This window comes from Brachionichthys hirsutus, chromosome 16, assembly GCF_040956055.1.
Source record: "Brachionichthys hirsutus isolate HB-005 chromosome 16, CSIRO-AGI_Bhir_v1, whole genome shotgun sequence".
Lineage (NCBI taxonomy): Eukaryota > Metazoa > Chordata > Actinopteri > Lophiiformes > Brachionichthyidae > Brachionichthys > Brachionichthys hirsutus.
Genome location: NC_090912.1, coordinates 5,875,163 through 5,888,300, shown reverse-complemented (window position 1 = coordinate 5,888,300; position 13,138 = coordinate 5,875,163). Strand labels below are relative to the sequence as shown.

The 13,138-nt window shown below is 44.4% G+C and overlaps 1 protein-coding gene across 1 annotated transcript in view; it reads right to left on the bottom strand.

Annotated features, from left to right (window-relative positions):
- prkcbb (protein kinase C, beta b) overlaps window positions 1-12,732 on the bottom strand; it is a 49,082-nt gene extending 36,350 nt beyond the window's left edge. The window contains exons 1-2 of the mRNA XM_068749810.1: window positions 12,554-12,732; window positions 11,484-11,515 (exon numbers count right to left, since the gene is read on the bottom strand). Of these exons, the coding sequence (XP_068605911.1) occupies window positions 11,484-11,515; window positions 12,554-12,732 (211 nt within the window). The remainder of the gene's footprint in view (window positions 1-11,483; window positions 11,516-12,553) is intronic.
- Window positions 12,733-13,138: the final 406 nt, after the last annotated feature.

Sequence of the window (13,138 nt, the reverse complement as noted above, 5' to 3'; positions counted from 1 at the left end):
ACTGATTTTTTAGAGGGTAGAGAACGAGGGTAGAGAGACGGTGTCTCTGGACCATTGCACGCCCAAAATGCATGTATCCCTTCGCAAGATGAGAGTGAGCTGTTCTCCTACCACTAGAGGTTACCAGGGGTCGAGGTGAGCTCCATTACAGGTTTGTATAAAAAAGAAAATTCCATAAAGAGGCTTCGCAGGGCAAAATTCATGGGAAAAACTAAACTTGTTTTAAGGAGGTTTGTGCTATTTGAGCACGTCTAGTTTGAAAAGGATCGCTTCCACTGTAGCAGAAACGGTTTCACTCTTAAGTGGCCAAAACACGGCTCTGATTCTAAAACTCGCACCACAATCATGTCAGAGAACAGCTTTGTTTTTTACCCCAACACAGTAAAGCACATGCTAATACTCCTTCTATAGCCTGAGTCATTCATTAGCATATGTTTTCATATTAGTAATGTGTATTAGTAAGAAAAATGAGAACTGAACCTTGTAAAAGAGCCGACGAGGATTGATTTTAAAATGCCGAAGCTTTAAACAAACAAATTTGTATACATTTGTGTAAAATTGAGATGGATTTGATGTTTTGCAGAACTCTCACCTAAAAGCGTTGCTAAATGAACCAATGAAAGCTTCAGCAGTCATAAATGTCCAGAGGAATGCGGCTGTTCGGCGTCAACGCCCACACTCTCTTACTGTCGCTGCGCTGTGGATTCATTGTCAGCCACTTTGGATAAATATGTCCACAACTCAATGTAAAGTGCAACCTCACATTTAAATCTTCTTATTGACAGCATCTGTCGTGTTCACAAAGTTTTACAGCAGAGCTCATCTGCATTAACAAGAAGTTCCCCTGGCACACATGCTGGAAAGAATAAGTGCACGCACACATACACACACACAGACATGGAGGATTAAAGCAAGACGTGCAATCAGCATCTAAATGAGATGAAAAAGCAGAACATGGCTTCATATTCAGGTTGGCAGAAATCAGAGGTGCTCAAACGTGTGAACGCTGTCATCGCCACTCTGATCAATGTCGACTTCACTGACAGGCAAGATGAACAGGAAACCTAAAAATGTCTCTCGGTCTCTCTCTCTCACACACACACACACACACACACATTCTCACACCCACACACAGTCATGATGATTGTGCCCCAGATCATACACGGTGCGTATGCCTTCATGAAGGATACAGATCCCTGCAACACCGCAGTAATGAAGCATTTTCAGAGTGACAGATCAATTTGAAGGATTTAGGCGATTCCTCAGTGACAACTTTAAATATTCTCTCATGTGCTGCTTTGTTTTAATCTGATGTTCAAATGTAGATATCTGGTTAAATGAGCAAGATTATAACTAATTTCTTCTTATCGGATGATCGTTTCTGAGAACAAGAAGGTCCTGCGTGGCGTTTGCATGTCCTCTCGTGTCTGCGTGGGTTCCCTCCGAGTTCTCAGAAATCCTCCCACCACAAAAAGCCTCCAGTAGACGTGAGTTTGTGACTCTAGATTAACTGAGGGTTTGAATGTGAAGGTGAGCAGGTGTAGACGTGACCCTGCGATACACTGGTGACTTGTCCAGGGTGTGCCCCACCTCCGTGCCCACAGTCAGCCGGGATAGCTTACACCCCAGTTGTTGATGCGGACCAGTTTTTTGATAGAGCCAGCCTTCTTCTGCATAATGTGGCCTACAAAAGCCGGTATCACATCCTTTGTCTGATAAACTGAGCGTCACATCTCTACTGGGTCACACACACATTTGAGGGCCTATTTCCTCTTCTATACTGTTAAACCTGTTCTGAGCATAGGGCATGCAATTAATATAAAGTCTCTCCAACACAGAAACCGAGTGCATCTCAACAGCGCTTCACTCCCACACAACATCCTCTTTTTGGTCACACCACCCACTCACTCACTGTGATGATACGCCACACGCACACACACACACACACGTGCGCGTGCACGATCCACCCACTCATTCCAATGATACTGCAGATTGGATACACAACGAGAGGGTGGAGGGTTAGAAAGACAAAATGTGAGCGCTGTGTGCAGATATTGCTTTAAGGCTGCTGCTCCTTTTGAGTGCAGCAAGTACAAAATCCCTAATCAAAGCACACACACACACCTGCCGCCAAAATTGAACTGCAAGCTACCCAACAATGTGCGCATTGGGTCAAGTAAAATAATTCCTTCATACAAAAATAGGCCAAGCTAAAAGTGGAGTTTGCCCCCATTTCTCCCTTTAAGCAAACCTCCAGCTCCTCATGCTCTCTAATTCCATCCACGCCAATGATTACCTCACAGCTCAGTTAACACATGAGCTCAACCGACACCAAATACTTTACGGAAATTCAAAAATAGGCGACACAACCTCACACAGTCAGATTCCCCTGTGGGAGTAGATCACAGTACTGTCTGTGACTTCCTGTGGGACTGAAACCCTCACATTGGTCATCTCTCTAAAGGCAAAAGAACACCCTTTCCACTTTCAGAATGTTTTTTTTTTTCCCAGCATGTATGTATTCACTTAGTGAAACAATCTGGCCTTAAGGTAAAAGAATGTTTTTATTGTTATTCGAGCTTATTGTTATTAGATGCATTCACTAGGAGTGACGCTTAAAGAGGCTGTACTTACTCTACCCTTCAGCCTTCGTTAACTCCACATCGATTGGTGTATTTACCGACGGACTGACTGGGCTCACTGACTCCATCAGGTCTTTTCGGCGACCTGGAAGCCTCCTGCTTCTCCTTCTTGTTCTCCCTATGGTCTCAGTGGAGGGGAAGCGTCCTGATAAGGGTGAAAGACTCGGGGAGGAAACTGATGCAACAGGAAGAAGACCCTCAACGAAGAGAAAGCAAATGGAAAAATGTCAATAATATGAACAAAGCACGGCATTCACCTACGGCTCCTCCCCCTGTGTGTGTGTGTGTGTGTGTGTGTGTATAAGGGCTTATATAAGGGGGGTGAACAGCCCACGCCTATGTATAAATACCCACGATGCTGCTGGTGAAGCAGGGAGAAGGGTCAGGGTGAGTCAGCGCACCCATATCACTCCTCCTCTTTCTCTCCCTCATTTCCATCAATCAATGCTTTCTTCTCCTTCTACAGCTCCACGTCTATAATTATGCACGTCGTTTGTATGTACGTTCTATTGACGGGTAAAACAGAGGGTTTCATTTTCCAGGCAAACTTTGACCTCCAGCTTGGCGTGAGACTCGGGAGCAACCGCTCGACAAAACAAAACGGTCATTTCCACAAAAGAATTCTTCTAAATTATTGCCCCGTGATTCCACGGCTTACAAAAGATCAATCACGTTAAATTACTGCACTTGTTGATGGTGAGAACTTCAATTCTTTTATTGTTGCATTTATTTTCCTTCAGTCTGTGGCAGCCTTTCATTCTCGTTAGTTATTCCTGTCTGGTGTCGTGAACGGCTACTCAACCGTCATTAGCATCATCGCTCAAGTGCATTATTTAACCGTGCCATTGTTGTGAAAGTTCCACTCCAACAGTGCAAAAAACTGCGACACCAGGCAGCGAGCCCATTACTCCAACAGTACTCAACTCTCCTTCCACCATTATAGCTTCGTCCATGCCGCTGAGCCGGCCGCCAACAGGCTATTATTGCGACCTTAAACAAGGTGACGCTCCCTGACCCTGAATCCAAGGTTCAATCCAACTTCTCTCCAGCCCCTTGCTTTTTGATTTGCACCTCCAAACAGAGTTACGAGTGGGGAGTGGTTGGCTTCGATTCCTACTTTGCTCAGGCGTCCCGTGAAAACAAACACGTATTATACTTATTAAAAGGTTATGCGAGTTCTTTACTGGAACAGTAGCCATCTTTTCATTCCCAATGTGTCGGATCGGAGGTTTTTCTGGGATTTTCAACCACTGTGCTTTGAAAACATTCTATCTGGGGGGGGGGGGGGGGGTAGATCACCGCCACCCCTCCATCCCATAAAGACATGGGACACACTGTCCTGGACGGGAATGCCAAATCACAGAGAAAGGACTTGGACTATGTCTAAGGGTGGTAAGACTTTACTTTCTGAATACAGAGGAATCCACTGTCTGTGGAGTTATGAGTGAGTATATGTACACAAGTACAGTATAAATGGCCTAAAGGTAATCCGTTATCAGCTAACTCAACATCTAACTGTAATCTATCAAATACTGCAGGATTTTGGATGTTAGGCCTTTAACTTATCCTAATTTATTTCCTTTAGGAGGACAGGTAATAAGCCAAAAACCAGCTAAGTAGATTGTGTTTGATCACTTTTATAATATCCATATATTTTTGATAAGAGTACCTTCAGGCGTTTCCTCTCTGCCACCTACACTATTACCACCTCACATTCAATTAGAAGAAGAAAAAAAAAGAGGCAGCTCGGCAGTCTGGCTTCGTGATCCCGTCAACATAAGATCTGTGCCAGCACTGTGAAAAAATTCTGGCACAAGATGATTTCATGCGGTTCAGCTAACACCTCCACCTCGCTCTCACTCAGCACCTCCATTCACCGCATCCCTCTCACTGTCTCTTCATTCGCTCCAGCTCCTCCTCTTGATTTCCATCTGCCTTTCTTACGGGCACTTGTAAAGAGAAGCAGGACCGCTACAGAATAATGTGTTGCACCTGTTGAGCAGAGCGGCGAGCAACCAGGCAAGAAAATGCTATTAAAGGCTATTATAAAAAAAAAAAAAGAAGCAAGACTCTGCACATTGATGTGAAAAGTTTTAAAAGATCTCAACTCTGTGGCTTTGTCATGATTTGTACTGAAAGAACAGTGTAAAAGAATGACACAAGTCACCGAGGAGAATGTTCCGACCCGGTTTTGCAGCTTCCTGTTTGGTGCTGAAGCGAGCTCACCCATTGGTTGTTGTCAACAGTCATGTAAGGATAAATACAATGTTTAACATGTTTGCTTTTATCAGGATGTGAAGTCAAGAAAAAGACCAACTTAAGGCGTTAAGTTTTCAGACGATCGAGGTAACAGGAAAACGTCACAAGTCATAAAAACAATTATGATTTTATTTCGACCAACCATGAAATGTCTTGAGAAGTCATTTTGGCGTAAAGTCTGTAGTATTGGAAATAATAAAATGCAAGCAGGTTTAACATTTACCAAATCACACACCTAAGATGTGTTAGCATGTTGATGACGTAAAACACAACTGAGGCCGACAACACAATTTAAAAGTTTATGTTTTGCTATATTTACTGATGTTCAATATCTCTTCATTTGAAGTCAAACAAGAAAGGATGCTGGTGTGTGTGAAAAACAACCTGAACAAGCAACACGTCCAGTTAACACACACACACACACACACACACACACAGATACACACACACACAAATGTACTAATGTTTCTGCTGCCCTCCTCCTCCTCCACTCCCCCCACCCTTCACCGCCACTTTGTCTCTCTTGACTCCCCCACAAGCTGCTGTTTTGGTCCAGACATCGAGGAAAGAAAAGAATGGTACGCGAGAAAAAGATTGAGATACAGAAATTATTTCAGGGAGAGAGAAGTACAGTTTGAAGAGGATGAGTGGGAGGGAGGGATGGAGGGGTGAAGGTGAAGAGCTGCAGATATTAACGTGAGCGCTGATACTATCCAGAAGACGAGCAACCGTCAGAATCACATTTCTATGGAATGCATACATTCAAATATATCTATATAAGTCTAATTATACGTGTACTGTATGTATTGCAGTTTATTTGAAGCCAGCAATAAGTCAATTGTAGAAAAGACTAGAAATAAGAACTAATCAGACAAAATTTAGGACCAAGCGAAACATTTATTTGGCACAAATCTTTCCCTCCTGAACATTTACATTCAGTTTTTGTTTTCACATAACAATTTAACCATTGTTGTTTTTTGTGAAGTAAAAGGTGCTTGCTGGCAAACATCCCTTGATCAAAAATAACTAGAATAAAAACTGTCTTTAATCACTTGTTTTACTTGAAAATGGCATGTTTTAATCCGCCCTAGTTTGGAAGTGCTAAGTGTGTGTGTGTGTGTGTGTGTGTCAGTCTACTACAACTCGCTCAATGCTTGGCAACAGACCAGTGCTGTCTGGCTGCCTGCTATCTTCTTTACATGTACAAACACACAAACACAGAATATAGAACTAAAAAAAACCAAACAAATAGTCGAGTTTATTTTCACTCTGACTCAACTCTTTAAATGGGTTTTAATGGCATGACAGGTATAAAAGCCATTCTGGTTACGGAGCCGTCTATGAAGAAAAAGATAATTATGTTAAATAAAAAAAAACTGTGGGTGGCTGATATTTAAAAATTCTATCAGCTTTGGCAAAGGAGACGGAGAGAATAAAAGGGAGCTATAATGAGGTAGAGAAAGTCGACAAGAGAGAAAGAGTGGAGGAAAGTTCAGAAGACAGATGAGACAGAAAATGTGAAGGAGAAAGTCAAATAATGGAGGAGAGATACAGATGGAGGGGGGAGACAGTCAAGTCTCGTGTCCCTGTTGCTAGGATACGATCCACGGACGAATGGGTTAAAGTCATCTCAGGAGCAACGGCGACATAGTTAGCCGCTCTCCATCACACACACACACACACACACACTGAAACGGAACAACGCAGCGAGCAGCCTCAGAGAGCACGTTTATGGCGTTTTACGCCAAAAACATTTAGATTTGGAAACAGAATTCAGCCTGTGGAAGTTTGTCCGCCAAGAAGCTGAACGACCTTCTGACCAAGAAATCCCAACAGCAGCATCTCTCCCGTAGCAGATGTCATACAAGATGTCATTTATCTGAGAGGAAGGTGGGTGGAATTAACTGTTGATGCACCGAATTATAGGAGCCGATTTCCAGGGTCGCTGAATGAAGAGGATGTATACTGAAGCAGATCTGCTTATTTATGACCGGGATGTCACCAAGTCAGGAACTTTCACATCTTGTTCAATGGTGCTTTAGTGAAACCCATTCACTATTAAAAGTGACTGGTGGCAGCAGCCACGGGCAGAACGAGCCGTTTCCCCTCTGTGCTGGATGGAGGCAGCTATCGACAGAGTTAAGTATAGACGCTCTGGGACTGACACAGATTCACAGTGAGTCTGCACCTATTCGTGTTCTTCAAACTGCACAAGCACACACGTTAATGAGGCCATTTTAAAACGACTTGGTTCAAACGGAACTGTAATCCAACGTTAATGCCTTAAAAGAAAAAAAAAAGGGGGGGGGGGGGGGTTACAGCAAATAAAATATCACTCTATCCATCCAAATCTCATTTAATGATCCGCCACAAAATCAAACAAATCATAGCAATTTATTTTCCCATAACATTCTGATCCAATGTTAAAAAGATGAACCTCAGTAAAGGTGACATTGATCTAGAAACTGACCCGCAGCTGTTAGAAGTCATTCCACCCGTCGGCGAACTTCAGCACCGGACAGCTCCACATCCTATATCCTATGGAGCTGTCCGGTGCTGATCCTGAGCGCCATATGTAGCCGGGGTCAACATGTCACATTTTGTTGCATAACGTCCAATGGTTCTTCTTTGTGTGTGTGTGTGTGTGAAGACTGTGATGTCAAACAAGCTTTTACCCACATTGGGCGCCTTATCTGTGGTGATATGTCTCCAAGGTGTCACCGTGGCAACGAGTGTACTATTGCTGTAAATGTCACCAGCAAGGACGGCCGAGCCCTGAAGGAGATAGTCTGTCAATCTGTTAGCGAAAGTGAGTACATGAACGGAGCTGGCCGTCACCGACAGGCACGCACACACACACACACACACACACACACACACACACACACATTATTTAATACCTTGAATCTGATTTGCTGCATTTTTCATGGCAATGATTGCAACTCGCATAAGTTGAATTGTATACTTATTGATGCAGTTACATTTTTGTTACGTTTAGGTGACACAGTGCGTCGAGGTTATCGCCTCACAGTGAGAAGGCTCTGGGTTCGAAACCTGACATCATCAGAATGAGTGAAACAGCACAGCAACAATCCAAATCAATCCTACAGAGCAGCCGCTGCTCCACGACAGTCAAAAGCAAATGATTCGCATTATGTGCCTCGAGTTTAAACTGTTTAGGAGGCGGGCTTGTTGTGTCTGAAAAGCAGCTGGGGAATGTAGGAAAAAATCCATACGCCATGAAGCTGAAATATTTGTTGGCCCCGTCACTGAGGCTCACTATCGATGCTACAATGAATGGCCTTCTCTGAGATGAGCGCTTGAAATGCTGAACATTGTGTCCCTGAAAGGCTGTCGCGATGAGGTCAGGGATTTAGCTTCCACACGGATGACCTGCATAATGAATGGTTTTGAACGTCGACAGTGATGCTGGTGTTTTTGGCCATTTAGCAGCCAGTCAGTCAAACAAACATCTCACTTATTCATTAAAAGTGTCAAATAAAATAATCAATATAGAACTTAACCATCTAAGAACAGAGAAGACGCAGATTGAATTGACTGGAAATATGAAAATCATTAGAGTTTATTATATACATTATAATAAGACACAGCCTACTATCATCTGATAAAGGCTGTAAGAATCCATCCATCACATTTGGTGGTACTCTCAGTGGAACACTTGGGCTATTTATAAAAGGCATCAAAGCCCACGGCTTCCAACACACAGCCACAAGAGAGGAAGAGGGGGAGATAGAGAGGGAGGTGGAGGAAGAAGTGGGAGAAAAGGACGGGGGAACTGAGACAAACGCAGAGGGAAAATTAAGTGGCAGAGATATGGATAGAAGGCTGGACAGGAAGAACAGAAAAAAAGAGGGCAGGGCAGGTGGAAAACAAAATACAGGACGATGCAGTCAGAAATCTTTCGATCCATTTGCCTTTCCTTGCAGACACACCTCTGCATCAGTGTGTGTCTTTCTAGGTTCCATGTGCTCAAATACTCGTTCTGTTTTTCCCGTGCATTCGTTCCTGTGATCTGCTTGTGTGGGAGGAACGCTTTGGATCCAAAGACCCCCCCACCCCCCCGCCGCCTTGCCCACACAGGTTGGATCTTCAGAGGTAACCTGAGCTGCAATTGACATCGCCAATAAACACAGATGTTTGCAAATGTTAGCTAACTCCTTTGAACCGTACGAGTTCCGTGCGTGACTCCAGAGGAGCCGTGGAGTGGACGCCATGCCCAACAGCAGCTGGATGGCTGATCAAGCACAAACACGCCAGGGAAGACGGCATTTGGCGGGAGCTGTCGAGTAGCGCTTCCTGTAAATACGTCTTTCCTTTTGAAGGGTGCAAAAAGCAGAGGAAACACCTTTATGGCTTCCTTTAGGTGTGATCTACAGCCCATGCCCACACCTCCTCTTCTTCTTCTTCCTACACCCGTCCCATCCACTTTCTCCCCCTTTTTTTTTTGCCACCTTCTGAATGCCACACCTGGAGGAGGATGCGGGTCAGGGTGAAGTGGAGAAAGTTGATTTGCTGTGGCAACCCCTGACAGGACATGCTGAAAGAAGAAGAAGAAGAAGAAGCCCTTCACCTCTTCCTCCTCGTCTCATTTGTTTCTGTCACTGCATGCATCTCATTCGTCACCGCCACGGTTCTCCCTCTCTTCCTCGTTATTCCTTTAGTTGTCGTGTTTCATACAGCTCCGTACACTCGGTCCCCTCCATCCCACTCAGCCTCTCTAGGGGGATCATTTTCCCCATTAAGTCTGTGTGGAAATAGTTGAGGACACTCGACAGCCTGTTACACACTGAAACCCAAACTCATTTTTAACACACTCGATCAGCGAGCATAAGCACACACGCCGAAAACCAATTACATGGAAGCATTAGAGCGCCGCACCGTTCCACACAAACAGCCATTAAGGAAATAAGTGCTTAAATAGAACTAGAACACACACAAAACACACACACACATTGATTCTCAGGGCAAAGGAGGTGAAACAAACTCAGACATTTTGCAACAACATTCATGAGATCATTTAAGGCGCTTCGTGAAACAGTCGCACTGAGGTGCTACAGTGCTGCACAGACCCACACAATACGCAACACTCGCGTATTGAAGCAGAACGAGGGCCGAGAGGAAGAAAGGTCACATCAGCAAATGTTAAGAACCTCATTTGGTGTTATTGTACCTGGAAATATTGGCTTATGGGTAAATAATATCAGAGGCTTTTTTTTTCTTTTTTTACTCACATAGAATTTTGTCTAATTTTATCACACACATAGTTCCTCCGTACTTTAGAGTAATGCAGCAAGTGATCTTGTGAAAGTACTGCCATTATCCCTGAGCTCGAGTGAAGTCAGAGAACACATTCACAAACACACACACACACACACACATATATATATATATATATACTGTACACGGAGGATCCCCTCTGCTAAAGGACACTATTGACCCCTGCATACACACACATGGCTAATTACCAGCTAACCCGCTGCTGCTGTGTTGAGCTGCATATAGATTAATGTGAATATCGCTCTGTTGCTAGGAGACATGAACATCCTTGCACACATTCAGCTGGTAGTTAATTCAAGTCATAGTTATTCAAGATAATCCACAAATGGATTGTCATGAGCTCTTTGACGACGGAACTATTTTCTTTCTGCATGAGCTTCCCCTAAGGAGGCGAGCGTCGATACATGGATGCATGGTCCATCATGGTTTGGGGATTGTCCCGAGTATCCAGATCATGTTTGCTAGAAAGCAACTTTAATGAAGGCTTTCTCAAATTAAGATGTTTCAGTGCTTTGTGCATCACAATCCATTTGGTTACATTACATACATGAGAGGACACATTTATCAAAATGACATCCAAAGTTTCCTCAAGTTATACACTGAGATGCAAACAAAATCCACTGCAGCCATGAAGGGAAATGTTCATTTTGGGGTTCCTTCAGCCAGAATCAAGAGTTCATAACCTCGGAACCCACTTGAAATCATTCATTCATTCATTTTCTCAGCCGCTTCATTTTAAATCCAGGTCGCAGGGATCTACTGGAGCCTAATCCCAGCAGTCTACGGGCAAGAGGCGGGGCACACCCTGGACAAGCCGCCAGTTCGTCACACGCAGACAGACAAATCATTTACGCAAACACACTCACACCTACGGACAATATAGCATTCAGCTAAGCGGCATGTCTTCGGTGGTGGGAGGAACCCAGAGAGAACCCACGCAGACAAGGGGAGAACATGCAATCTCCTCACAGAAAGGCCCCCCGAGCTGGATTTGAACCTGTGACCTTCTTGTTGTGAGGCAACAGTGTGACCCGCTGCGCCACCCCGTGCTGCCCACTTGAAATAATAACAGTTAAAGACAACAAAAGGTAAAAAGATTAAATGAGTTATAAAGAAAGTAGAACAAAGAGAGAGAGGGCGGCAGGTTCAAAGAGGTGGAGGGAAAGAATGAAAGAAAGTAGAACCAGAGAGCTGAAGCATGAAATAGGTTCCACTAGAATAGAAAGAGAGACGATCAGAGACATTAATAAAATCAGTACGGCGTGTGTGAGCATTTAATCCTACCTTGACACTGGAATCCCTGCTTGCCAAAACCCCTGTGGAGAGAACACACACACACACACACACAGGGAACAGGTTGAACAGTGAACAGGAGCGCACCGACACACAAACAAGAGAAGAACTTGAAAAAGGAGTTCTGCCTCTTTGACTCAAGAACACATGACGAGGCGGTTCTCGTCTGATGTGTGTCCTGTTCATGAACGCTCGATTAGAAAGAGGCCAAATGAAACGATGCGAACAGGGAATGAATTAAGCAGCCAGGCGGGGACGTGGATTATTGTTTAGTGTGAACACTTCAGAAAGGTCAATAAAGGGTCACAAACACACACTCGTTCTGTTACAGTAAGACCCCCCCCCCCAGGTGCACACACACACACACACAGCCTTGCTCATTTTCATATTGTGGCTACAAATAGATCATCTGTAGGGGTCTGAAATCACTCGGCACTGTCATTGTTCTTTTTTCAATATGGCGCTTATTGACCCAGTTAGATTAGATTAGGATAGGATAGGATAGATAGATAGATAGATAGATAGATAGATAGATAGATAGATAGATAGATAGACATTTCTGTACGTGACTGACAGCGGGAGCGAGAAGGATGGGGGGCAGCTGGAGGAGGAAGACAGAAGAGGTGGGCAGTTCTCTCCTGATGCTCTGTTTGAGAATGTTCTCTCTCTCTCTCTCTCAGCCTCTTTCAGTTCCTCTGCCTACTTAATAGCATCAAACAATGGTCTGCAGCCTTTTCTTTTTACGGTGAAGCCCACACATCTCGGTTTTGCCTTCCGCTCCACCTTCCTGACATGCATAGCATCAATAAAGTCCATAAAGACAGGCTGAATGTTTATTCTGATAAAACGCCAACCTCCCCCTCCTTTATTCATTATTACTTTGATTGAATGTGCCACTATAAGCAAACAGTCACTTCTTGGTCACATGACCGGCGATAAACTACACAGAACTTCTTTGTTTGTGGTGCAGCCTAAAATAAAAGTCTATTTTCCTACTCATTATTGTTATTATCTTTATTTTGAAACGACAACAACAACAAACTCATATGACCCCCCCTCACCAGATGAAGTCGGTGCAGTGGCTGCAGAAGGTGGGCTGCTTGAAGAAGCGAGCGATGAATTTGTGGTCCTTCACCTCGTGCACGTTCTTCTGGCGGAGCGCTCCCTGGCGCGCGAAGCCCCGCACGTGCTCGCGGGGTCCGTCCTCCCCGTCGCTGCTGGCCGCCGCAGAATCTGCCATTCTCCGGTTCTCCGAGTCTTCAGGTTGACTTGCTCAAGTTCTGGAAGCGGAAAGTCTCGCCTCGCCTCGCCGCGCGTTGCTGCAGTTCAAACGGGTCGCGTCGTTCTGGTTTACCTGCCAGTTCTCACCTCGCCCGGCTGCTGATTGGACGCGCGTCCGCCGCTCGCTGCGCGCCTGCTCTTTTCTTTTTCTTTTTTTTTTGTCGGAGCGCACAAACTGAGAGGAGGGAGCGAGAGAGAGAGAGAGAGAGAGAGAGAGTGAGAGAGGCGTTAACTTCCCCTTCTATTTTAAGGTGTGATTTGGTGACTTACATAAACCTGTAATTTAGTCGATTAATTTTGTCTGATTAAATGACTCGTAGTATTTAAGAGGGATCTCTTTTATGAACTTGCCCAAATGCATTTTG